Raw genomic sequence first — 26,958 nt, 5'->3', positions numbered from 1 at the left:
GGAGGCAAGGTATAGGGTGGCAAGTGGGCATCCTTCAATCCATCTGTGGAGTCAGCACCTAACTTGGCGTCAGGCACAAAGAAATAGTCCATGAGCCAGCCCAGGACAAGTTGCATGCGGGGCCTCCCACCATCACTGCTGCCACGGCTGGAACTGCCAAGGGCCCCCTCACCGAGGCACAGTGCGTTTCCTGGTGGGAATGATGGGAAATCAGGCGGCCAGGGGAGCCCTCCACCTGTGTGTTTACCTGCAGAGTCCAAGCAGTCGGCAACACTGGAGACTTCAAACTTCTGGTCAAGGATGCCGGGATAGGCATCCAGAAAGTCCACTGACTTCAGTGGACTGCGGAAGCAAGCTCCATCTAGGACACACATTCCAGTGACTTTGGTGGAAGACAGGAACCCGAGCCATTGGGAACCCCAAGCTGGGGACACCCCAAAGCACGGAGAGTGTCCAGAGGACCCAACGGCCCCAGACCCATGGGCCAGGGTCTGGGTCTCAAGGACCCTCCCCCCACCAGCCTTTGCCCATGCCTTGGGGAGTTGGTCGGCACTATCTAATAACATTTCTTTCCTTCTGCAAACCTAGGATGCATTCACAGAACTGCTGAATCAGTGAGGCCAGGAGAACCCACCCCCGCCCCGGTTGGGTTCCAGGACCCCCACCAGTGTGCAGCAGAGCCTCACCCTGGACCTGGTGTGCCAGGAGGCCCAGCAAATAATTGCTTGTCTGCTGCAGTAGGATGTTGTTGTCACCTTCGTATGTGCAGTTGGGATCGTTGTCATCTCTAAGGACACCCAACCGGTTCACTGCAACAAAGCCACAATAGTACCATCATTTAAGACGCATATTTGAGAAGCAGCCTGTCACTATGTGAGAATTTAAAAAGCACTAAGAGGCTGGGCGCGGTGGCTCACATCTGTAATGGCAGCACTTTGGGGGGCCGAGGCGGGTGGATCACTTGAAGCCAGGTGTTCAAGACCAGCCTGGCCAACATGGTGAAACCCACCTCTACTAAAAATACAAAAATAGCCAGGTGTGGTGGTATGTGCCTGTAATCTCAGCTACTCGGGAGGCTGAGGCAGGAGAATCGCTTGAGCCTGGGAGGCAGAGGTTGCAGTGAGCCGAGATTGTGCAACTGCACTCCAGCCTGGGTGACAGAGCAAGACCCTGTTTCAACAACAACAACAACAAAAGCCATGGTTTGAGACCAGCCTGGGCAACATAGTGAGACCCTATCTCTATAAAAAATGAAAACAAAAATTAGCTGGGCATGGTGGCACACACCTTTAGTCCCAGCTACCCAGGAGGCTGAGGTGGGAGGATTGCTTAAGAGCCCAGGCATTTGAGGCTGAAGTAAGCCATGGTCATGCCACTGTACTCCAGCCTCGGGGACAGGGCAAGACTGTCCAAAAAAAAAAAAAGCCCTGAACTCAGCTTGACCAGACACAAAGAACTGCCACCTGTGCTTCATATCCCAGCTCCAGCTCCTCCTCACTGCTGTCAGCAAGCCCTGCAGAGCCTCCCCTGGCATGGGGTTGCTGATAGGAGGGAGCCATCTCAGCGAGCTGATGCCCCCAGGGCTGCCCTTCTTCTGTTGGTAACTGAATGAACTCTTCTTTTAACACAGGAAATTTCAAGATAACTTTTTTTCTTTCCTATCAGCTAGCTGGATGCCTTTACATGTGTTGTAAGGCTTGCTTTCCAGACCCTCACGCACTTGCCTACTCTGATGGCAAGTGTTCTCTGAATGTGAGGCCGGGATGGGCCCAGCAGGAAGGGAGTGGAGCTGACTTCTCACACTCACATACTGTGACTGATGGATCCTGAGAGCATGAAAGGAGTCCAATTGCAGCCATACTGCCAACAGGCTTGTGATTAGCCTTGTGATCACCTAGAACACCTGATCATTTTCTCCTGACTTGCTGTCAAATCATGCCACGAGCTTCCTGCCACGTAACAGGTTGGTCACTGAACAAGAGCTGGGAGAGGCCTCAGCAGAAACATTTGCAATTGATTTTCTAAACCTAGATGGAGCCTCGGTCGTATTGGTCTCAATCCCAGCATATGTATATGTATATGCATATGTATATGTATATGCATATGCATATGTATATGCATATGTATATGCATATGCATATGTATATGCATATGTATATGCATATGCATATGTATATGTATATGATTAATCTTGATTCCGTCGTCTTTGTTGTCTGCAGTACTGCAAGATTCAATTTCCTTATTCAACTATTTATAGAATCCCGATAAGTTACAAAGACAAATAAAAACTACTAAGGGCATTGCACAGACGACAAAGCATGCAAATGCATAACTTGTGTACAGCCATGGCTACCCACAGGTCAGTAAATGACAAAGACAGAGTGTGGTGGGAGTGAGGGGCCACGTTGCTCAGCCCATGCTGGAACAGGTGCGAGTTAGAACTGCAGTGGTCGGCAGATGATCGCTGCAAGTGTGTGTGTAGTTCTAGATAGAGCATCGCGAAAACTCTCACAAACTTGGCAAGGGCCAAGTGCTCCTGGAGGGCAAGAGAGTTTTGCTGATGCTGTGGCTGTTTTGAGTGTGTACATGGCCTTCTCTGAGCAACCAGTTTTTGCCAGTTAATTATTTAAGATTAGCACACGGGAAGTTTTGCAGGTAAGCTGTAAATAATGCCGATGATAATTCTAATAATAACAGCATTAGCAAATAAGGCAGTGGGCACGCACTACATGCCAGATACCATGCTTACACTTCATACGTGTTAATTCACTTAATTCTGGCAAGAACCTATGTTGTGGGTACACTATTATCACCCCCACTTTAAAAATAAGAAAACTGAGCACAGTGAGGTTAAGCAACCTGCCCACAGTTACCAGGCTGTTAGATGGAGCCAGGACTCAATCCCAGGCAAGCTGGTGGCCTCCGCTCTTAACCACATAACAGCTACCTCAGTCATCGTCAATGCCGATATAACTACCTCTTTATCTAAGTGTAAGAATTTTCTATCCAAACAAAACATGGTGCTAGTTTACTACCAACCTGTTAACCAAATAGTTAAAATTCAAATGAGCAGATTAGCTGCTCTCTGCGTATATTTTGGCCAAGAAGCATCAGGCATCTGAAAGCAGTGGGATCTATCTAGGGCAGGGGTTGGCAAACTTGTTCTGCAATGGACCAGAGAGTAAATATTTTCAGCTCTGCAAGCCACATGGTCTCTGTCACAGCTGCGATTACTCAACTCTGCCCTTGCAGTGTGAAAACAGCTGCAGGAAATGTGCAAATGAACGGGGGTGGCTGGCTGTGTTCCAATAAAACTTTATTTAAAAAAACAGGTGGCAGGCTGGATTTGGTCCTCAGGCCACAGTCTGCCGACCCCTGGTCTAGAGTCAAACAGCAGGGCGAAGGACAGGAAACCACCATGCACTTCTCCAAAACCTACTGGCCAGATAGCCGTGTCCTCCACACGCCTCCCGGCATTCCTGAATTCCTTGCTGGGTGGTCCACGAGGCCAGGGGCTTGCTGGCCGATGCCAGGGCGTGGATCTCACGTCCAAGCTCTGCCTTTGGGTGAGGGAATCCAACAAGAACAGGTGAAAAGAGACTTTTGACACCAAAAAGTCAGAAGTCAGCAATAACATCAAACCACCGTATCACCTCTAGTCTAATACAAGACATCCCGAAAATGACAGAAGAGGAAACCTAATTGTAATTAGAAATAAAAAAGAGTCTTTATCCAAGTATGGGTACACTGTGGTCCGCTCATACCATTTCACAACAATGAAAACACAGCTCTACACAGCAAATAGCTCTCAGGGCCCTAACACGGGTCCCAGAAGCAAACTGCAGAAGAATGTGTGTCATGTCCCACTTTATATAAAATTCACAAATGTCAAAGTGAATGACACGCCATGGAAGGTTGCAATTGTTTGCAGCGAAACCATGAAGAAAGGCCAGAGAACCAGACCCAGCACCGCAGACAGTGCTCACTCCCAGGACAGGGAAGGGCCGGGACCAGTCCGTTCCCAGAAGGCTGCAAGCGCCTCGGTAACTGACAGTCTGCTCTGTGTGGGGGCTCACCGTGCCTCTCTCAGGCCTAACATGTTTTATTGAGACTCCTTTGCTGTCCATGGCCACACTACCCTGAATGAGCCTGATCTCGGAAGCTAAGCAGGGTCGGGCCTGGTTAGTACTTGGATGGGAGACCGCCTGGGAATATCAGGTGCTGCAGGCTTTTTTTTAAGGGGGGGGAAAAAAAAAGACTCCTTTACTTCTGCTTGATATCTAATGATGAAAACTTAAGAGGCTGGGCCAGGCACAGTGGCTCACACCTGTAATTCCAGCACTTTGAGAGGCCGAGGCGGGCAGATCACTTGAGCTCAGGAGTCTGAGAACAGCCTGGGCAACATGGTGACACCCTTTCTCTACTGAAAAATACAAAAAATTAGCCAGGTGTGGTGGCGGGCACCTGTAGTCCCAGCTACTCTGGGAGGCTGAGGCAAGAGAATTGCTTGAACCCAGGAGGCGGAAATTGCAGTGAGCCAAGATCGCACCACTGCACTCCAGCCTGGGCAACAGAGTGAGACTCTGTCTCAAAAACAAACAAACAAACAAACAAACAAAAACTTAAAAGACTGATTCAGGGTAAAAGAAGAATTTTTACTTTTAAAAAAGAAATAAAGACATTAAAAAGGAAAAACAATTAAGAGGAAGACACACACATACACACACACACATGCACGCTGAGTCCAATGACCCATTTTATGAGTGTTTTCAACTTCACACAAGGGGCTGAGTTGAGGCCCTCCTCTGCCTAGGTTAAACCACTGAGTTTCAGAAAGAATGAGCCCGGTCACCCTTTACAACATTATTCACAGGAGAACAATGCCACTGTCAGCTGGCAAAAGCTCCACTGACTCACACTCCTGGGAAAACACAGGCTTAACCCCTTCAGTGGTCAGAAGCGCTCCCTCCTCAGGCCTCCAGGCCTGGGGTTTGCTCTGCCATCAATCCTGCAGGTCATCCCTTCGCCATCATCTGCCGTGAATGCGGACACTGATAATATTTCAAGATATGCTAATTAGATACAGGCTTTTTCTGATGTTGTACGTAACCGCAATCTGTGGCGTTTCTCCTCTGCTTTCAAACACGGTTATTTCTTTTGATTCACATTTCACTCTTGCTCAGGAGGCAGCAGGAGGGACAACGGAAAATCAGTTCATAACCATCTACAAAGAAATCTGCTCCCGATGTCTCTTTATGCCAAGGCTGATCTCGGGATTTGCACGCTCGTTTCTGGCACAAATCCTTTGACTGTCAACTCAAATCTAGTCAGTGGGATTCAGACCTTTGTGCAGCTGTTTACAAAAGGCTCAGAACCATGAAATCCACTGAGGAGCGGGTAATGTGGATTTTGCAAAACCGTCATGTTCTCAAAAGGAGACCAACAGCTGAACTCACAGACTGGAACCAGGAGTCGTGTCAGCACATCCTTGAGAGGCAGGAGTGTGGATGCATGCCCAGCCCGTTCAATCGCAGCAGAGGCCAAAAGCTCCGAGTGGGTGGGAACAACTGGAGGAATGCTCTGTCCTCGCAAATCAAAGGACTGATTTTGCTTTGAAATGAAGGCTGAATCTGTGCTGCTCCAACCGTGTGAGATTTAAACAATGCTGCTGAGGAAGCAGACACCACCTCACCTGTCTGGTGCTGCGGTCTCCTGATGCAAGTCCTTGCTGGAGCTCCATCAGGTCCAGGAAGAGCGACTTGGAGAAGTGGTCTAAGGCGTAGATAGCTGCCAGATATGGAAGCAAGCGCCATTGCTAGAACAGACAAGACACCTGCGTGAACACATCACGGTACCCATGAAGGGCAGCCCATCCCAGGGACCATGAAAGCCAGTACAGGGAGAGGCCATCAGGGCCATGCACCCACTGGCGCTGAAGGTCTCCACGTGTCTTCCCGGCACATCAGAAAGCCTTCACTCTGACACACTCTCAACTCAGCCAGTTCGGCTTTCACCCATGGCCCTTGACAGACAACCTCAAACGCAATTCCCTAAACGGCCGCTATTCACAGCTGTCCCATCAAAGTCACTACAGAACAAAGTGCCAGTCTATCTGTGAACTAAGAAGGCAGCACTGCTAGGGGCCAACTCCCCGGCACACGGACTGACTGGTTGATAGCATGTGCCTCATGAGCCCGTGAGGATGAGGCCGTCACCCTGGGACAGATGGGAAAGCTGAGGCCCACACAGAGCTGGCAGCCCCTCGAAAGGCTGAGTGCATGTCTTTTTCACTTTGTCTGAAACAGGATAGGGTCCACCTATTGTTGGATGGGTGGGTGGGTGGGTGGGAGGATGGATGCACGGATGGATGCGTGGATGGTGGGTGGTGGGTAGGCGGATGTGTGGGTGGGTGGATGGATGAATCCATAGATGGGTAGATGGATGGGTGGGTGGATGCGTGGACGGGTGGGTGGATGCATGGACGGGTGGGTGGATGCGTGGACGGGTGGGTGGATGCATGGACGGGTGGGTGGATGCTTGGATGGGTGGGTGGATGCGTGGACAGGTAGGTGGATGCATGGATGGGTGGGTGGGTGGCTGGGTACATGGCAGGACAAGCCTGAGAGGATCCTGGGGAAACCACCATCACCGCCATGGTCTAACGTGTCAAGAGTGCTGAGCAGACATGGCGCCAGCTGCCTCCGTGCCCTAACTTTGTTAATCCTCACACTGATCCTAGGAAGAAGTTTTATCATCAGTTCTAATTTACAAATGATAAAACGAGAGCACAGAAAGGCTAAAGACCTTGCCTGGGGGCACACAGCCAGCTGGGGTGGACCTTGGTGGAAGGCCAAGCATGGTGGCCCCAGTGCACTCTCTTGACTGCCGAGCCTGCCCTTGGCACCCAGAGTGCTGTGACCACACATGGGAGGGGATGGGTGCCACACAGGCATGAATGGGAACACTTATTAAACAGGCTCATAGCCCTGGTCAAAGGATGTGGAAAGAAACAACTGCAATTCTGTTACAATTTCCTGGAAGTTTCACCCAAATCTACCTTTGTTCATGCATAGCTTGGCCTGGGACCCGGGCCTGAGTTAGCCTGTGCACTTTAACTGGATTTCCTACTTGATCCTCAGTTCCTTCACCTGTAAAATGGGAGTAATCCCAGCCCTCTTAGCTGTGAAGACCAAACCCAGAGTACAGGGCACATTCGCTGTGACAATTCATCCCCCTTCCATGTAACAACGTCCGTGCTTTTCCACACTGCTGCCTGGGCTGCATCTGTGCATGTCAACAGCTGCCCCATCTCTGAGGACGTGTAGGGCCCACGCTCTGTGCCCACGCCACTATTCTAAATGCCATCACAGTGAAGAGGGCTGCACACTCAGCTGCTGCTTCTTCCAGATCACCTGCCAGGAATCATTTCTTAGGGATGGGATGAAAGTGTCAAAGAGCGTGCACAGGGCATGCAAAGCCACTGCCTGCCAAGCTGTGGCGGCCTCACCTGAACGTGTGGCCATGCACACACCCACCTCCCAGAGCCGCCCCATACTTGCTTCTTTCTGGCCGGGCGCAGTGACTCACGTCCATAATCCCAGCAATATGGGAGGCTGAGGCAGGTGGATCACTGGAGGTCAGGAGTTCGAGACCGGCCTGGCCAACACGGCAGAACCCTGTCTCTACTAACAATACAAAAATTAGCCGGGCATGGTGGTGCATGCCCATAATCCCAGCTACTCGGGAGGCTGAGACATGAGAATCACTTGAACCTGGGAGGCGGAGGTTGCAGTGAGCCAAGATCACGCCCACTGCACTCCAGCCTTGGTGACAGAGCAAGGCTCCGTCTGGAAAAAAAAAAAAAAAAAAAAAGACTTGCTTCTTTCCATCTTCCTTTTTTGGCTACTTCGTATCTACTCTTTTTAAATTAAAAACCATTTGCTGGAAGCCTTGCGGCCTGAGATGCCGCACTCCCGATAACTAATCATCCTGTTGATTGCCTTAAGAGTTTTGATCAACTCCCAGTAACCAAACGGCAACTATGTAAAAGAAGTCAATTTGCATATAAAATAGAGAGACAGTGAAAGGATGCTTGAAAACCCTGTACCTGCATTGGATACTCAAGCACTGGTATTTCCTCCTCCTCTGTGGGTCCAAACTGACGCCGAGTGGCTGAGAAGCGAAGAGCGATGGCCACGGCCAGCTTTAGGTTAAGGATGGCCAGGCTCACGATGGAGACCCGGCTCCAGGACAGGCTCCCCAGGGTCGCTCCAAAGTGCTGCCTGACGTCCTGCAGGAGGGATGCAGATGATGAGCGCAAGCCCGGCTGCGCGGCCACCTTGGGCAGAGCGGCCCAGAGGCGAAGGTGCCCTCGTTTGTTCATCCAATGTAGACCTGTGCCCACCTGCCCAGGCCCCATCCCCAGGGCGCCCAAGACACAGGACGGTGAGGCAGGCGGGTACAGGTGTCACTGATGAACCGTGGATGGAATGGGGGTGCCGGGGAGGGGACACCAGCTGCCTGGAGAAGGTACAGTCCTAGCAGAGGGAATGGTATGACAGTGCTGGGTAAGGATGCTCCTGCTTTGGGGACTTGCAAACTGTCTGCCTGGAGATTCCAAGGCCCACCTTTAACCTTGGCAAGAATCAGATGTGGCCTGTACTGCCAGAGGGCAGGGGTGGAGTCCATTACAGGCAGCCATTCCAGGGGGTTTCACGGACACCTCTTGTTCCTTGTGTGCCTGTGAACAGGCAGTTCCTTTACGTGCGTCTAGCTGGAATCTTCCGTCCACTATCTCCTCGCACGCATCACCGGCATCAGCAGAGGCTGTTGCTAAGGCCTGTCCAGGCTGCTGTGGGCACATCTAATCTACAGCCCTTGCCACATGATCTGACCGTCCTTCCTGCCCTGCCCCTTGCTGCCCCTATCGGGCCCGCTCCTCTGACCATCTAGGTCCTTCTTCCAAGGCAGCATGGTAATTGTGTGTCTTGAGCGTATTAGTCACACTCTCACATAGGAATCACAGTCTCGTTGTGTTTAAAAACATATTTAAACCGGGCGCGGTGGCTCACGCCTGTAATCCCAACACTTTGGGAGGCTGAGGTGGGCAGATCACCTGAGGTCAGGAGTTCAAGACCAGCCTGGCCAACATGGTGAAACCTCGTCTCTACTAAAAATACGCAAATTAGCCAGGTGTGGTGGCGGGTGCCTGTAGTCCCAGCTACTCAGGAGGCTGATGCAGGAGAATCACTTGAACCCGGGAGGCAGAGAGGTTGCAGTGAGCTGAGATCATGCTGCTGCACTGCAGCCTGGGTGACAGAGCAACACTCCATCTCAAAAAATATATATAAATATATATTTGAAGTGATTTTCCTTTAAGGGTATAAAATATGATTCCACTGTCTTCATGCATTCACTGTCACGTTTGAGAAATCTGAAGTTCAAGTGTTTTTTATTCCACTGGAGTCAGATCTGGAAGATTCTAGAATTTTCTCTTAGAAATTCCTCAATTTCTCTACCGTGTGCCTGGGTATGTGCATAGGTGCTTCCTTACTTTTCCTCTTTGGTCCTCCAAGAGTCCCTTCAACCAAAAGCCTTCTTCCCCTCTCATTTAGAGACATTTCTCTCCTTTATTTCTCTCTTTCTTTTTTGAGACAGGGTCTCGCTCTGTTGCCCAAGCTGGAGTGCAGTGGTGCAATCATAGCTCACTGCAGCCTGACCTCCTGGGCTCTAGCGATCCTCCTACCTCAGCCTCTCAAGTAGCGGACTACAGGTATGCGCTACCAAGCCCGGCTAATTTTTGCATTTTTAGTAGAGACGGGGTTTTGCCATATTGCCCAGGCTGGTCTGGAACTCCCAGGCTCAAGCGATCTGCCCACCTTGGCCTCCCACAGTGCTAGGGTTACGGGCGTGAGCCACTGCACCCAGACTTCATTTTCTTTAATCCTCTCCTTCTGCCTTCTGGAGGACAAGCTTCCAATCCCTAATTGATCCTCCTGAGATAATAACTATCTCATCTGCTGTGCTTGTTCTTCCAATCACTTTATTTTTAATTGATGTTGGATTAACATCTCCATTTGTGAGCGGCTCCTGGTCTCGTGTTGCTGTTCTCACTCTGCACACCCTGTACGTCTCCAGGCATCCCCATCACGCTCCTTTTCCATCCATGCTTCCTGCATGTCAGATGCTGTATGCTGCCGGGGACTGTTATTCCAAGGGTGCGTGCTCGGGGTGGCCCACCTGCTGTGAGCTCATGATTCCTGAGGGCCATCAGCTACGACCTGGGCCATCGCTCGGCCATCGCTCCCTGAGACCATGGTCTCTCTTCTGCTCTCCATGAACTTAAGCCAGGCGTGAGTTCTGGACACCAGGGAACTCTGTTTGTCATCCCCCTTTGTGGACAGTTCGCCAGGAGACCCGTCTCCTTCGAATCCTCAGGGAAGCATCACTGGCAGCAGGCAGTCCTCTAACCGCAGCCCCCGATGGGGAGTGGGCATTGTCAGACCGGACTCACCCCCTGGACACCAGCACCTGGTGCTGTGGCTGCCCCCAAGAGTCCCCTTCTAGCAGGAGCACCAGAACCCGAGCCAGGAGAAGTATGCCCCAGCGACGCCTGGCCCACGTGGAGGGGTCTCCTTTCCAGGTGCAGGGAGGAGCACGGAGCCAGGCCCTGCAGAGGAAGGCACCTGGGAAGCACGGCACACAAACGGCCCCGCATGCCTGTACCTTAAAGGAGCTGACGTAGGTGCCCTCGGGGGTGACGTCTCCCATCCGGTTCAGAAGGCTCTGGCGAGGAACTCTGACCTTGTGGAACATGGCGAAACTGTGGGGAAGCAGCAGGGCTTCTGTTAAACGGGGGTCCTGCCCTGAGGCTTTTCTCTTCTCCTCCAAGGGCAGCCTAAAAGGTGATGTAATCCCCGAAGACAAAGAAAACGGCAGAGGGAAAGTAGACAGGAACATTCAACCAACTTTCTATTCAAAAAAGTAGTCTAGTCAGGAACAGTGGCTCACGCCCAGAATCCCAACTCTTTGGAAGACCGAGGCAGGAGGACTGCTTGAGCCCAGGAGTTCGAGACCAGCCTGGGCAACACAGTGAGACCCTGTTTCTAAAAAAAAAAAAAAAAAAAAAAAAAATGTAGGTTAAAAAATAGGCCGGGTGTGGCGGCTTATGCCTGTAATCCTAGCACTTTGGGAGGCTGAGGTGGGTGGATCACCTCAGGTCAGGAGTTCGAAACCAGCCTGACCAATATGGTGAAACCCCGTCTCTACTAAAAATGCAAAAAAAAAATTAGCTGGGAGTGGTGGCATGTGCCTATAGTCCCAGCTACTCAGGAGGCTAAGACAGGAGAATTGTTTGAACCCAGGCGGCAGAGGTTGCAGTGAGCCAAGATCACACCACTGCACTCCAGCCTTGGTGACAGAGCAAGACTCCATCTCAATAATAATAATAATAATAATAATAATAATAATAAAAAGCATTGTGTATATGGTAAGTTGTACTCCAAGTACAGAACTCCAGATATTCAACAGAAAAGACGGGAACTGTGTTTCCAAAGATTGGAATCTCTGATTCTCATATTTCAATCTCAAACCAGAACCTACAATGTGATAATATCGGCAAACTGAGGTTTAAAACTCTTAAGTCAAACAAAATAACTGGTGTGATGGCATCGGTGCTCCCTTGGCAAGCAAATTCACTTCTTTTGAACAGCTGAGCATAGGATTACACACACATTGTATGGATCATGATGTATTAATAACCAAAGATACCTGTTATGGTTGTCTGGTCAGGAAAACCTATTTCACAACAGTCTAGGGAATAAGGCTATGCTAGGTTAAGAATATTACATAAACTGTGCAAAAACCCCCCAAAACAAACTTCAAAATATCAATAGTTCCTATAGCAACTTGTTTGATTCCTGAGCTCACTTGCAATGCCTTAGGGCAGCAGTCCCCAACCTTTTTGGCACCAGGGACCGGTTTTATGGAAGACAATTTTTCCACAAATGAGGGGGAGGTGGGAGTGGTTTCGGGATGATTCAAGCACATTATATTTATTGTGTACTTTATTTCTATTATTATTACATGGTAACACATAATGAAATAATTATACAATTCGCCATAATGCAGAATCAGTGGCAGCCTGAGCTTGTTTTCCTGCAACTAGATGGTCCCATCTGGGGGTGATGGGAGACAGTGACAGATCATCAGGCATTAGATTCTCATAAGGAGCACTCACCCTAGATCCCTCACATGCGCATTTCACAGTAGGATTCACGCTCCTATAAGAATCTAATGCCACCACCGATCTGACAGGAGGCGGAGCTCAGGCACTCATGTGAGCAATGGGGAGTGGCTATAAACACAGAGGAAGCTTTGCTGCCTCACCCGATGCTCACCTCCTGCTGGGTGGCCTAGTTCCTAACAGGCCACAGACTAGTACCACGGGGTTGGGGACCCCTGCCTACCAGAATAGTCTTTTACTAAACCACAGAAAACATCATCTATAAAGAACAATCTCACATGCTGGAAGGGAACCGGAGGCACCCGTTTCCTGCATGGGCTCTTCCTTGAGTCCTGCTCTGGATGCCCCCACATCCCCATCGTCACCCAGTCCTGGGCTGCCAGCTCTGCTGTGCTGGCCCGATTCGCTTTCTCGCCTCCAACCCCGCCTAGGACCCAGCACCTCCATCCCTACTCAGCTCTCCTGGGCTGATTTCCTGCAGCAACCGTGTTGGCTCTTTCCTAACTCTGCCCCTTCAGCCTGTCCTCCCTGTGCGAGCAGGGCCCTTTCCCAAAGGCCTTCGGAATGGCGGAGGCCAATGTGGAGGATCCCCCCAAGCTGACCTCCATCCGCCCCTCTAACGGCATCGCCGCCTTGCCATGAGGAGGTCCCGCCTGCCTGTGGTGCCCCGTCTGCCCCTCTAACGGCATCGCCGCCTTGCCATGAGGAGGTCCCGCCTGCCTGTGGTGCCCCGTCCGCCCCTCTAACAGCATCGCCGCCTTGCCATGAGGTGGTCCCACCTGCCTGTGGTGCCCCATCCGCCCCTCTAACGGCATCGCCGCCTTGCCATGAGGTGGTCCCACCTGCCTGTGGTGCCCCATCCGCCCCTCTAACGGCATCGCCGCCTTGCCATGAGGTGGTCCCACCTGCCTGTGGTGCCCCATCCGCCCCTCTAACAGCATCGCCGCCTTGCCATGAGGAGGTCCCGCCTGCCTGTGGTGCCCCGTCCGCCAGGTTCTCTCCTGGCATCGCGCCCTCCATGCAGTCACTGTTGACACCAGGCAGCCCTCGGCCCACCTGGGAATTCTATGCCCCGCCCTGGGAAGGGTATGAGGTGGACCCCAGGGTGGATCCCTCGATCATCACCGTTCCTGGTTCCTGGGTGAGCTAGCTGCCTCTCAGCAGTCTCCCGGGGCTCACCCCCGTCCATGAGGGGGCCACCATGTATGGGGCCTGCCAGACTTAAGGGACAGGCACGTAAGTGGCATGGTATGAACAAGTCAGGTGGGGTCAGATGACATCCTCTGAGGCACAAGGGCCAGGCCATGATCCTGACTCCCGGGACAGCCTGAGAGAAAGACACAGTGACAGTTTCCACACTCTCAGGAGGGGCGAGGCCCTGGGGCCGGGTGGGGACGGGGCTGGAGCTCCTTAGGGAAACTTCGGTGAACTGGTGAGGGAAGAGCTCTAGGCTGCTTTGCCAGGCCCCTGCCCACCTGCAGGAAGTGAAGGGCAGCAGGGGGGCCAGCTCCTCCAAAGCCCTAGGCCCAGCTGCCCAGTTTGGTGGCAGCTTCCCCCATGCCACAGCCGCACACTCAGAACACCCCACCTTGTGAGAAAAACCTTGCCTCGGTGCCAACGGCCCCAGTGTGCTCCAGCCTGTTACTTGAAAGCCAAGGAATGCCTTTTCCAGTATGATCCGGTCACAGTCAGCGCCCTTTTTAGGGAGTGGAAATTCTTCGCCCATTCTCACCACACAGAATATATTTATACTTGCAAAAACATTCCCGTAAGTTTCAAAGGAAAGCAAACTTCCACAAATTCTCATGGGATCCCTTCTGTTCCACAAAATCTATTCCAGTGGCGGTCAGATATGGCCAACTCAAATGCAAGCCAGATCCAGTGTCTCCAGCGGGTGACATGTGCGTGTGTCACAGGTGTGTGTGTGTGTGTCACTGGACATGCATGTGGCACGGGAGGCCTGAGTGTGGCACAGAAACCCTCACTCCAATCCCAGGAGTGCCCAGACCTCAGCACACACCCCGCGCCCTGGGCATCCTGCTTCTTATCACAGCAGCTTCCTTCCTCCCTTGGGGCCTGGAAGGGCCCCCTCAAGCCCAGCCCAGCCAAGCCTGCCAGAGCAGGCCGCTGAGTTCGGCAGGCATCCTCCCAGCCACCGCCTCAGCTCAGGGCAAACGCACGGAGAAAGACCCTTAAGGTGCAGCCCACCTTAAGAGTCTGGCTGAAACTATCACTTGAAAAGATCTTTATGATTTTGCTTTTAGAGCTATTTGGCTAAAATTAATCCACACAATTTACGTTTACCTTGGATTTGTAGGCAGTCATCCCACATACTCAGGAGTTCTTGTAAAGTGACAAAATCTAACCTACAAATTGTAACCACTTTTTTCAAGATAAATGATTTCAACATTGGTAACAAAAATCACTAAATTATAACGCTGATCTTGGAACAGACATCCAGGCAGAAACCAGTCGGGAAACCCAGAGTGAACACCGGTATCACTGCGCCCCCTGCTGGGCGCGCTGCCCAGACCCGCCAGCCCTGGACGGGGAAAGGTGCATTTCTGGAAAGGGGTGGAGAGCAGGCCGCCTGCATCACCCCTGCTGGCTCCCATCCCAGCCCAACCTAGGCCTTCAGAAGCTCAGGGATCAAAGATGGACGAATCCCACTGCATCCCTGTCACCCTGCAGAGAGACACGGTGGAAAGGCTCTGGGGGCACGGGGACCTGGCTTGGTGGAGCAGCTCTGAAGCAGCGTCAAAGGGCTGTCGTCATTGTGTCCGTGGCAGTCTCATAGGAGACCGTATTTCTGAGTCTTACAAGAGGCTTTGCCATATCAGTGTGACGTATTAATCATTAATGGTTTCATCTAATGCTCCTTTGAATATTATCCCAGTAAGAGGTGTGGATTCAATCTCTAGAAATACGTTTATTAGGGGGGAACCAAGTGCAGGGTGTCTCTGCAATGTCCCAAAATAATGTCAAAGCCTCTCATTCATGAAACCGAATGAGTGGTGAAGAAGAGCCTTGCTCACACCCGAGGCCACCCACTGGATGTGACAATTCACCACCACCATACGCCCAGGCGGAGATGCCTGTCGGGCCTAACGTGCACGCATAGGACACTTCAGTAGATGGGGTAACAGTGCCTGTGGCTGCAGAGCCCTAAACGGGATCAGCCGGGTCTAAAGAAAGGATGCAGATTCTCCAGAACAACACAGTGCCTCCCACACCCCATTTCCTGCACGGTGCTTCAGAGCTTCTCACCCTGAGGCCAGAGCCATCCTTCTCAAACAGACCAAGCCACATTACGTCCTCCAGATGGCTGGGGGCTTCCCGCTGCCCTGAGGGCAAAGGGCCTGAACAGCGACCCTCCATACCCGCCACACGGGCACCGTCCATGCCAAGCGCCTCCCAGGCACCCTGTAAAAGTAGTCACTCAAGAGAACTGACAGCCGCAGGTCGGGGTGGCGCTCTCCTTCCTGCCAACTCCAACATTAACTAGCAGGTTCCTTGTATTATTTTATTATAAGCCAGTGAGAACCCAGAACTCTGCAGGACAGGAGGAGTTAGGAGGGCTGTGCATATGTATCTTGTTTTGCTTTTTTTTTTTTTTTTTGCCTGAAATCACAAGAATTTGCTTTTTAACAATGTCCTTTTACTTTCTTCTCAAGTTGACACTGTATAAAAATCAACCAAGATTTTCCTCTTTAGTACAGTCTGGGGCCCTGCCTGTTTTAAAGGGCCAAGCAGAGATTTAAGACACTCCCTGCCCGTCACCCTGACTTCTCAGAAGAGATAGGCAGAAGGAGGTTTCTCCATCGCTGGGTGCTCAGACGCCCACTGGCCCATCTTCTCCCTCTGGAGACAACCTGGTCCTGATAACTAGTTATTTCCAACTTCTGCAAGGCAGCCTCCTCTCCTCTCCACCAGCCTCGCTATGAAACACTATATGAAACACGCATATCTAGAAACACTCCTGAGACATCTTTCTGGCCATCAGGTTCAGGCATGGTTGTATCTTGTCCCACTACCCCCAAGTTATAAATCATCTCGTGGGCACAGAGGGGTCTACACCCTGCTGGGTCAGGCTCTCGGGGAGACAGCTGTGTGGAGTCCAGCATTCGCAGTGAGGGAGGCACCAACTAGGCCAGTGGCCAGGAAGTTCAAGCCTGGCCTGCTCAGGCAGGGCCTGGCAGGGCCCTGGCACAGGGACCTCCCTTGTCACCTACTTTACGGATAAGGAAACACCAAGAAAGCTGGTCAAGGTGACACAAAGGGCTGGCTGCACACCTGTCTCATTCCAAAGGTCATGCTGCTAACGACCTGGAGCTCCAAAATCCAATCCCTCAAAGACCCTCAAGGCGCTTGTGGCCTGGCCTCCCTACCCCACCTGCATCCCAGCACAGGCCTGGGCCTGACACTTCCCACTGCTCCCTCCACCTGAAACACTGCACATTCCAAAATCACTAGCCACTTCTCCCCGGCCACCCAGGCCTCCATGTGGCCATCAAGCATTCATGAGTCTTTCTAGGCCCCTCCCCTCTGCACGCCCCATCCAACCCTTCAGCCAGGCCTTGGCCACACCAACCCGGTGTCACATCTGTGCTGCTAAATAGGTATCTGTGGGCTGATTAAACAAATAAACCAGCGGAATTCTCTTTCTAAGTGCTGTGACACTGAGATTACACGGAAAGGAGCAAGCCCACTCCGGAGGCAGAAACTGCAGATATGGGTCCCTCGAGATCAGCATGGATGCGATCTCGAGATCACATGGAGAACAGCAGAGGCCAAGCTGGAGGAGGCTCAGGATGCTGAGGAGGACCTCACACAGAGGAGGCAGCCCCCCAGGCAGGGGCCCCACCAGCTGTACACAGAGACGTGGGTCTGATCTCAGAGTGGGGAGCCACCTGCCAAGGTGAAGCTGGTTTGCTGAGGTCTCTGATCAAGTTGGCCTCCCAAAGTGGAGTTCAAGCAAGACGTGGCCAGTGCACGCACAGGGGCTAGGCATAGGTCCCCACCGCATTTGAGTCTAAGAGGGCAGGGCAGGGCATCCATGGGGCCAGTGAGATCTCAGACATGAGCGACAATGCAGCCTGGGCCTTGGCAGGAAGCTCACGGTTCAGCAGCCTCCATCACTCACCCATTATCCAGACCGTTCTGCCCGAGTTTTTTCCCTATGTCGCCGACCATCACTCCGGGCATGGGAAGAAGGGTCTTCGGGTCCCGGATCTATACAAAGCCACAGAAAGCAGCAAACAGCAACTGTTACAATCACACAAAAATCAAAACAGATGTGTTCAGAAACCCACAGGGTGGGCCATGGGCTCAACACTGGGCGGCTGTGAGTTAAACCATCCTCCAGAAATGATACATCCAAGTCCTAACCTCAGGTCCTGGGAATGGGAGCTTATTTGGAAATAGGGTCCTGCAGATATAATGAATTTAAGAGCATCAAGATGAGGTCATCCCAAATCACCCAGGTGGGCCCTAAATCCCACGGCAAGTGTCCTATGAGAGTCAGAAGAGGAGTGGGTGTGGGAAAGAGGGGGCCACGTGGAGACGGAGGCACAGAGTACAGCGCTGGGCTGTAGGGACCAGCCCCACAGGATCGGTGGGTTTCTCCCCGTGTGTGGAGACAAGAGAGCGTAGAAATAAAGACACAAGACAAAGAGATAAAAGAAAAGACGGCTGGGCCTGGGGGACCACTATGACCAAGATGCGGAGACCAGTAGTGGCCCTGAATGCCAGGCTGCACTGATACTTATTGGATACAAGACAAAGACGCAGGATAAGGAGTGTGAACCATTTCCAATGATAGGTAAGGTCACGTGGGTCACGTGTCCACTGGACAGGGGGCCCTTCCCTGCCTGGCAGCCGAGGCAGAGAGAAAGAGGAGACAGAGAGAAAGACAGCTTATGCCATTATTTCTGCTTATTAGAGACTTTCAGTACTTTCACTAATTGACTACTGCTATCTAGAAGGCAGAGCCAGGCGTACAGGATGGAACATGAAGGCGGACTAGGAGTGTGACCACTGAAGCACAGCATCACAGGGAGACGGTTAGGCTTCCGGATAACTGCGGGCGAGCCTGACTGATGTCAGGCCCTCTACAAGAGGTGGAGGAGTAGAGTCTTCTCTAAACTCCCCCGGGGAAAGGGAGACTCCCTTTCCCCGGTCTGCTAAGTAGCGGGTGTTTTTCCTTGACACTTACGCTACCACTAGACCAGGGTCCGCTTGGCAACAGGCGTCTTCCCAGACGCTGGTGTCACCGCTAGACCAAGGAGCCCTCTGGTGGCCCTGTCTGGGCATAACAGAAGGCTCGCACTCTTGTCTTCTGGTCACTCCTCACTGTGTCCCCTCAGCTCCTATCTCTGTATGGCCTGGCTTTTCCTAGGTTATGATTACAGAGCGAGGATTATTATAATATTGGAATAAAGAGTAATTGCTACAAACTAATGATTAATGATATTCATATATAATCATATGTAAGACCTACATCTGGTATAACTATTCTTATTTTATGTTTTATTATACTGGAACAGCTCGTGTCCTCGGTCTCTTGCCTCAGCACCTGGGTGGCTTGCCGCCCACATGGGGCCACAGGCCTGGGGCCACCAGGAGCTGGAAGAGATAGGAAGGATCCTACCCTGGAGCCTTTAGAGGGAATGCCGCCCTAAAGATTCCCCGATTTCAGACCCTGGCCTCCAGAGCTGGGAGAGTACATTACGCTGTTTCGAGCGCCCTGCTTTGTGGTGCTTTGCTGTGGCAGTCAGGAGAGACTAACACGGGGGCCAGTGCTGCCAGGAGGACGTCGGGAATTTCATATTCACGTTTTAGACACAGGACTTCCTGCTAGATTTTAGTAAAGTGACAAAATGGCTGTGCAAATAGGTGCAGTGGGAGAAACAGCTATGAATATTCTGGTTAATCACCACTCCCCAAGATACAGGTCCAGTCAGCTGATGGCTGCGCACTGTGGGAACTCGAGGGAAGGACGTGGAGCTTCATCCTTGGGCACTGTTACAGCAGGGATTCCCAACCATGGGACGCGCCACCTTCCCCTTCCCCGCCAGGGGACACGGGTGGTGTCTGGAGAGATTCTGGTTGTCTTCACTGCAGGAAGCTATGGCACAGAACGGCCAGAAGCCAGAAGTGCTCCGCCCTGCCCTGGGCGTACAGGGCGCTCCAGTGAGCACTACCCAGCCCAAACTGTCAGCAGTGCCAAAGTGGAAAAGCTGCTTTAGAGAAACGTGGAGGTGGTGCTACGGGGAATTTAGCTATGTGCATGACCTGCTAGCTAGCTTCTGTTTCTGTCTGTGAATTCACCATCTAACTTCACTGAACTTTAAAATAAAGAAACACTCAAAAAGGGCTAAAAGCCAAATGTAAACATCCTCTCCTTTTCTAAAATCTTTCAGCAAGGCCCAGTAAAGATTCAGACACTGTCTCACACACAAAAAAAAAAAGAAAAGAAAAAAGAAAGAAACCTGCAAAAGATGCCCGCCCCTCCGCCCACCAGCTCAGGTCTGGGGCACAGATCACAATCCTGTCCAAATAACCCCAAGACCACTGTTTCCATCCCTCCTTATCAGGCAGGAGGCCGTGGCTCTGGGAGGTGGACTCAGGTACCCTGAGCACTTGGTGCAGTGGCGAGAGGAGCGACACAATCCTGCGGAGTGTTTTTAGCACAACATAAACAAGTCTAAAACACTGCGGCTCTATGTCCCCAAAATCAGACACGCCGAAAGCTGCTGAATTCTAGTCCAGGCAACTCCCGCAAGAAGTCCACTCCAGGTAGAAATCTATAATCACAGAAACAAGGTACACTGGCCTCAGGTAAGTATGATGCTGTGATAAATACATGTTTGGCCTTGTCCCTGCTTCCCAGCACGCGACTCCTAAAGCCCTTGACTCCGCAGTGGTGAGAGTGTTTTGCGTGCTCATGAGACGGCTGCAGACCCCTAAACAGCTTCAGGACGAAGACCACGGTGGAATTCGGGGATTGGTCAGAGGCACAGGCCATAACCTGGACTTGCCATCGGCATCCAAAGGGTTGGGGAGCTTCTTGTGGGACTAAGCCCTCACTGTGGAGGTCTGAGGCTCACTCCAGGTGAACAGCATCAGTATGGAGTTAAAGTAGGGGACGCCCAGCTGCTCTCTGCTGCAGAGTTGCGCGCTGGTGGGGAGAAACCCACACACATCTAATGTCAGAAGCGTAGTGTTGGCTGCATGACGGTAGGAAAAACACTTTGGTTTTGTCCTGTATCCTTACAATGGAAAAAATCTCTCTGGTCTGCAATAGCTCAAACGTCAGGTCAACTGAAAAATAAGGACATGAGCAACAAAAGAAAAAAACATAAAACTGGACTTCATCGAAATTGAAAAACTTGGTGCATCAAATCAACTAGATGGTCTCAGAGGCCTGCAGCTCCTATGGCCAGGAGCCTTGGCCAGGCCCTCTCAGCTGTGTCACTGGGGGACATTGGGCTGGATGGTTCTTTCTAAGGCAAGGGTGGGGCTGTCTGTGCACTGCGGGCAGGGCCGTCTGCACCGTGGGAGGGGCTGCGGGACACACTGTGGGTGGGGCTGCCTATGCACCCTGGGAGGGGCTGTGGGATATACCATAGGCGGGGCTGTCTGCACTGTGGGCAGGACTGTCTGCACTGTGGGTGGAGCTGTCTGTGCACTGCGGGTGGGCCTGTCGGATACACTGTGGGCAGGGCTGTGGGATACACTTTGGGCGGGCCTGTCTGTGCACTGTGGGCAGGGCTATCTGTACTGTGGGTGGGGCTGTCTGTGCATTGTGGGCAGAGCTGTCTGTGCACTGCTGGTGGGGCTGTAGGATACACTGTGGGCGGAGCGGTCTCTGCACTGTGGGCAGGGGTGTGGGATGCATTGTGGGCGGGGCTATCTGCATTGTGGGCAGGGCTGTGGAATGCACTGTGGGTGGGGCCGTCTGTGCACTGTGGGCAGGGCTGTCTGCACTGTGGGCGAGGCTATGGGATGCACTGGGGTGCTGGGCAGTGTCCCTGGTCCACTCACCAGATGCCAGAAGCATCCCCCCACTGGTTATGACAAAAATGACTCCAGACATTACCAGTGCTTCCTGGGGGTAAACACTGCCCCCACAGAGGGCCACCCCAGTGTCCTACCTGCACGATAAAGGGATGCAGCCCATGGCACTGGTCCCCCGGCACATACAGCTTAGCAAACACCACCGCGTGAGTGGCTGTCTTGCCCATGTTGCCAACCCAAAACTTGGCAGCTTCGAAATCAGGGGAATGTATGATGAATTCCTGCACAAGGGAAAATTTAGGTTAGTTATAATTAGCAACTGAAGTACATGCAGAATTGGTGTTTTCCTTTTAGATAGATTCCATTTTCTATGTTCAAAATCTCTGAGGCAACAGTCGAAACTAATCGCACATTTTAGTTCTTGTATGGCACAGGCAGGCCTATTTTTTAAACAGAGGCTATTCCTGGGCCTTATGACTTAAAGAACCTTCAGATGCAAAATACTCCGCAGGCGGGCAAACGCTTCCAGGGAGTTTTCATTATCATATAGTCTTCAGTCTCTGACCACGCCCCTTAGGTGGAAACACTGTGGATACACTGTGGGCGAAGCTGTCTGTGCACTGTGGGCAGGGCTGTGGGAATGCCCTGCAGTCCACTGAGTCCTTTAGGACCTCTAATTCACAACACACTGCTGCCCTCTTGCTGTCCCTCCCATCCACAGCTCCATGACTGACAGTTATATCCCAAATGCCCCGAGCACAAGGCAGCCGCTCAGAACATCAGAAGGAAGGAAGGAACGCATGCGTGAACTAGCAGATGGGCTGTGGCATCACAGCGTTCGGTGTTTGGCTAGAAGGGGTGTGGACAGATCCCCCAGGAACATTGAGGGTGCTGCACGGGTCAGGAGCGAAGAGCATGTGGGAACAGGCAGGAGCTGGGCTGCTGCGGCTGGGCCTGCCCCAGGGGCGTCTGCTGGGAGCCCTGTGAGTAAGGCTGGGAGGGAGGATGCGGACTAGCAGTGCTGCATAACGTTGCTGGGATCCGCAAGGGGACAAAGATGAGCGCCTTCAGGCAGATAGCCCGCAGGTGGCCCACAGAGCTGCCCTGGGCCACCTCGGGAGACACTGATCCTCCACGCGGAGCTTGCCAGTCACTGCTAGGGGGTGTCGGGGGTAAGTTTTGGTTCTGGTTCCAGCCCCTGCAGGGTGGGAAGCTACAAAATAACATGCGGGGGAGGGCTTCCTCCTGTCTAGCCAGTGGGATTTTGTAAACTGAGAGTAGTGAACAATCATCCTATAGATCCTGAAGTTTCACTGAGGAGAAGTAGGAGGTGGGGTGGCTGCCAGCCACGCCTTCTGTTCTCTTCTCTCAGGGGACCACCAGCTCTTCACCTGCCAGGGTAAGGAGGGCTCCCAGTCTCAGCCAGGCCCTCCCCATTCATTCTTCAGCACGCGGCAGTTCTGCTACTTCCACCTGTCACTCATTTTCCACAGTGCAGGTGTGCACTGCAACACCAGCCCAAGCCGGCTCCTTGGGGCCTGCACTGCTCCACACAGATCTTTCCCACTGTCTCGACTGTCTGCCTGCCTCCCTGCGCCCCGGCATACCAGCTTTGCTCTCTGGAGGGCCTCCATGGCGCCCAGCACACCTCACTTATCTCTGTTGGTGTCTGTGTCTACCCCCAGCCCGCAACTTCAGGACAGCAGAGACCTGTCTGCTGTGCTCGCCGCTTCCAGCCCAGTCTTGGAAAGCTGTGCCTCACACACAACAGGTACCCAGCAATGCCTGCTGTCCAAATAAACGCTCGGCCAGCAGCCCAGCCTGGATCCCGGGCACCCCAACTCTACGGATCTGATGCCACACTCTGACCTCCGCTTAGGGATCAAACGCCAAAAAGAAGGAGGTGGAAATGGGAAGTGGTCCTCTGATGCCCCACCCCAACGCTACCTGGGTGCTGTCGTGCATCTGCCTGTCAGAAAGGGCCCCACCTCCTGGCACTGCAGGCCACAGGCAAAGAGGACAGCAGGAGGAGAAGCAGCCACGGGGCCAGAAAGACCTGGGTTCAGATAAAGATATCTTATGGCTTAAAAGAAAATTCCCAAAAGAGCCTCATGCCCTACTTTCTCCTAGCCCCACTCCCAAGGCCCCACAGCGGGGGCACCCTGTGCGAGGACCACCTCTTATCCCTGCTAGGCTGCAGGTCCACTTGAGTTCATTCCTGGGCTCTTCCATGCAGTACCCCAGGCACAGTCCACACAGCCCAGGATGTGGAATGAATGGATGGATGAAAGAATGAATGGATGGATGGAAGAATGGATGGATGAAAGAATGAACAGATGGATGAGAGAATGCATGGATGGATGGAAGAATGAATGGATAGATGGAAGAATGAATGGATGGATGAAAGAATGATGGATGGATGACCGTTGAGCACATCCGCAGGTGCAGAGCTTCACTTCCTGCCACACAACAGTCCTCCCTGACCACTGCCAACGGGGGAGGGTGGAAGGAGGGTGAGGAAAGACTGGCAGGGAGACCTAGGCCTCAGGGACAAGCGGAGGCCAAGGAGAGTCACGTGGCGGCAGGGAGGCAGGGCCAGGGAACAGAGCGGGTCAGGTGGGGCCCTCCCCATCCTCCCTCCCTGCCCCCGCGCCCCTCCACAGCACTGACAGCCCTAGGGCATCCATCTCCCTCCACCCCCGCGCCCCTCCACAGCACTGACAGCCCTAGGGCATCCATCTGTGGCCCATCTCCCTCCACCCCCGAGCCCCTCCACAGCACTGACAGCCCCAGGGCATCCATCTGTGGCCCGTCTCACTGCACCACACCGGAAGCTCCCAGGCAGCGGCCACAATGCAGGTACCAGAGAGGTCAAGAGGATGGCAAGGACCCAAGGAGTCAGACTGCGGTGGCAGAAATGGACAAGGCAGGCTCTTCGCAGAGGGACAGCCACAAAGGGCAGAGGGCAGGGAGCATGTTGTCTCCACGGGGTCCACCGTAGAAACCATGGGCCATGTGAACGGTTTATGAATCCACTACAACTAGGCGGCCAGGTAAACAAGGCAATAAATTTTACAGAGTAAGGGCTTCTTCACTGCACTGAAATTACACACAAATCCAAACCACGATCAATTCCCCATAAAGTTCATGGTGGGCACAGGCTTTGTCCTCCAACGCCTGATCTCCTGAGCCCCACTTTTCAGTGTGATGAATCTCAGTGGGTATTTCTACACATGTGTATGTGGACAGGCCTCTTGCTTTAATGTTTTTCCTTATTCTTGGCGACGGCATTTGCACTCATGACGTCCCATATGCTCCAAACCCAGGGACCCGGGGGAAGGTAACACCTACCTCAGTGGCAGGATCGTAGTGGGCAGTCGTGCGAATGGCCTTGGTATTACTGCCATGACTTAACTCGGTCAGAGCAAAACATCCAAAAATCTAAACGTCAAAGCACAAAATGATGGAAAGCAAGAAAAGTTCTTTGTGCACATTCCCAGAAGGACCTCGCTGCATCTTTCCTTTGAAGATGAAACCACATATCAAAGCCCCAAATTTCCACCCACCCAACTAGTGACTTGACTGAGTCACACTGCCACCCTCAGCTGGCAACCACAGCAGCCTAAACCAAGCTGACCGCAGCTGCTCCAAGTCAGCCAGGTGGCAGGAACTGCTCGTCAGGAAAAGACAGTGGAAGGCCTCGGCGACAATTCACCTGGTGCTAGGAAGTCAATGTGCCTGTGTTTGCTAAAGAACAGTGCTAGCTATTTGGTGAGAAGCCTGAGAACACTAGGAAACAAGAAGAGCATAAGCCCCCTGGGCACCCCCTTCTACAATCTTCTCTTTTCACAAATCTCTACAGAGATCAAGCAAGAGAACCAGGCTCACAATTCACCATGAACCAGAACTTACCTCCATCCTGAAGATCTTTTGAATATATGTGAGATGTCTTTCAGAACCAGAACTGTAAATTGCTGATCCAAAAACCTGAAAGTATAACATTGTCCTGTCAACAGGGGGCAGGTAAGAAGAGTACTGCTCTTCCAGAACATCACAACAGACAATGGCACTCTTAACACCACGCCCACACTGGTTCCCCGCCACACCGCACTTTCCCCGAGGTGGAGAACAAGCGCTGAGAGGTTAGCCAGCAGCCCGGATGCCCCAGGCCAGGGTCTCCCGACACACAGCTGCCCCGGGTCCCTGAGTTCATGTGAGTGGTAAGACCTACATCTCTGTGCCTAGCAGCTTGTATAAGGCACACAGAAATCACCTGGGACTTAAGATGCTTGCAAGGAGTCCTGGGGGTCTGAGGACAGCAGGGAGAGCTATACGGACAGCAGAGTCCACCAGCCCATCAAACAATGCAGGCAAGGCTAAGGGCAAAGCCATTTTGCCCAAGCTCAGCTCTGCTGGTATGTTACAAAGGAAGGAAAAACACAGGTTTCTCCCTTTGGCCTACTTTTTTTTTTTTTTAATCATTTGTCTCTTTTTTTGTATGAGGTAAAAAAAAAAAAAAAAAAAAAAGTCCCAACAGCTCCTCTTCTGATGGGACTTGAAGCTTCACCACATTGTATTTTATTCAAGGGCTTATGTGTGTAAATTTGCAAATACATGATGGTGGATGGGCTTGAAAATAAAAGAATGAAAAGGGGGACTGAAATTTTTTTTAAACATTAAAAAAGATAATTTTTAAAATTTGCAAATATAGCTGGAAAAACTGGAGTTTCTCTGCCTCCTGGTTGGCCCTGGGACAGGCATCCCTCAAGGCTCAGCGCAGCATGAAAGCCGTTTCCCTCTCCCCTAGGCCGCATGCTCACCAAGCTATGGATGAGGTACTTGGCAGCCAGAGAACAGTCATACATCCCCAGGCACTGAATCAAGGTGAGGACCTTCAGAGGGCTCTTGAACATGTCTTCGACACTGAGGAAGTCATACTCGAAGATCCGCCTGCATCGAAGGAAGTTCAGCTCGCGATACTTCTCCAAGGACAGATCAGCTCCAGGGGAACGGGCGAAAAGAGGGTCGTTTTCGAGAGCTGAGAAGATGGTTTTCTGGAAACACAGGAGATGGGGAAGGCTTATTTGGAGTAAAAGATGGACTCTCCATGTGCCCTTATATAGTTTACCTCCAGGCCATAGGCTTCATGGGACACAGTCTGACCCAGAGACACCCAGACAGAGATACGACTATCATTCCCAACGGACTAGAGGACTGGAGGCTTAAGAAACATCAACAATCCGTGTTCATTTCCAGACTCCTCATCAATTCGCTGAGGCCTCTCCTGAGGTGCAGAGAGGAGAGAGGCCGTGCTGCCTGGGATGAGCCTCGCCCAGCAGAGGAGGAGCTGTAAGAGCCAGAAATCCCATTCTGCTAATGAACCAAGATCCCACTGGGAAAAAAAGACAAGCTGCGCGCAACCGCACACCTCACCTTAAAGCGGAGCATGTCCTCCCCTTCCGTGAACAGCGCCAGCTCCTTCCAGCTGAAGGACGCTCTTGCTCGGTAGGCGTCGAGGGGCCCCCTGGGGAATTCTGGGAGCAGAGCTGTGTCGCCTCCTTCCACAGTGGATGCCATCGCGTGATGAGAGCCTGCACAAAACATGCAACCTGAATCCATGCTCTCCCATCTATGGGTTCAAACCACTCCCACCAACAGGAGAGCCCGCAACACCTTACAAATCAGAGAAAAGCAAA

The 26,958-nt window shown here is 52.2% G+C and overlaps 1 protein-coding gene and 1 pseudogene across 4 annotated transcripts in view; one reads left to right on the top strand and one right to left on the bottom strand.

The window, feature by feature from the left end:
- Positions 1-26,958, bottom strand: part of ACOX3 (acyl-CoA oxidase 3, pristanoyl) — a 62,733-nt gene that overhangs the window by 23,001 nt on the left and 12,774 nt on the right. For 2 of the 4 annotated variants that reach the window (XM_054485289.2, XM_054485292.2), the window contains exons 2-13: positions 26,696-26,853; positions 26,083-26,316; positions 25,175-25,249; positions 24,614-24,703; positions 21,400-21,543; positions 17,388-17,476; positions 10,726-10,822; positions 8,108-8,290; positions 5,693-5,815; positions 3,440-3,560; positions 687-809; positions 248-361 (exon numbers count right to left, since the gene is read on the bottom strand). In XM_054485289.2, coding sequence (XP_054341264.1) covers positions 248-361; positions 687-809; positions 3,440-3,560; positions 5,693-5,815; positions 8,108-8,290; positions 10,726-10,822; positions 17,388-17,476; positions 21,400-21,543; positions 24,614-24,703; positions 25,175-25,249; positions 26,083-26,316; positions 26,696-26,839 — 1,537 coding nt within the window. In that variant the 5' untranslated portion in view covers positions 26,840-26,853. The remainder of the gene's footprint in view (positions 1-247; positions 362-686; positions 810-3,439; positions 3,561-5,692; positions 5,816-8,107; positions 8,291-10,725; positions 10,823-17,387; positions 17,477-21,399; positions 21,544-24,613; positions 24,704-25,174; positions 25,250-26,082; positions 26,317-26,695; positions 26,854-26,958) is intronic. The other 2 variants (XM_063663477.1, XM_063663478.1) reach the window with 2 other exon arrangements.
- On the top strand, positions 4,122-4,230 carry LOC129035864 (5S ribosomal RNA; annotated as a pseudogene).

The sequence above is a fragment of the Pongo pygmaeus genome, chromosome 3 (genome assembly GCF_028885625.2).
Source record: "Pongo pygmaeus isolate AG05252 chromosome 3, NHGRI_mPonPyg2-v2.0_pri, whole genome shotgun sequence".
Classification (NCBI taxonomy): Eukaryota; Metazoa; Chordata; class Mammalia; order Primates; family Hominidae; genus Pongo; species Pongo pygmaeus.
This window is presented reverse-complemented; position numbering and strand designations above follow the sequence as displayed.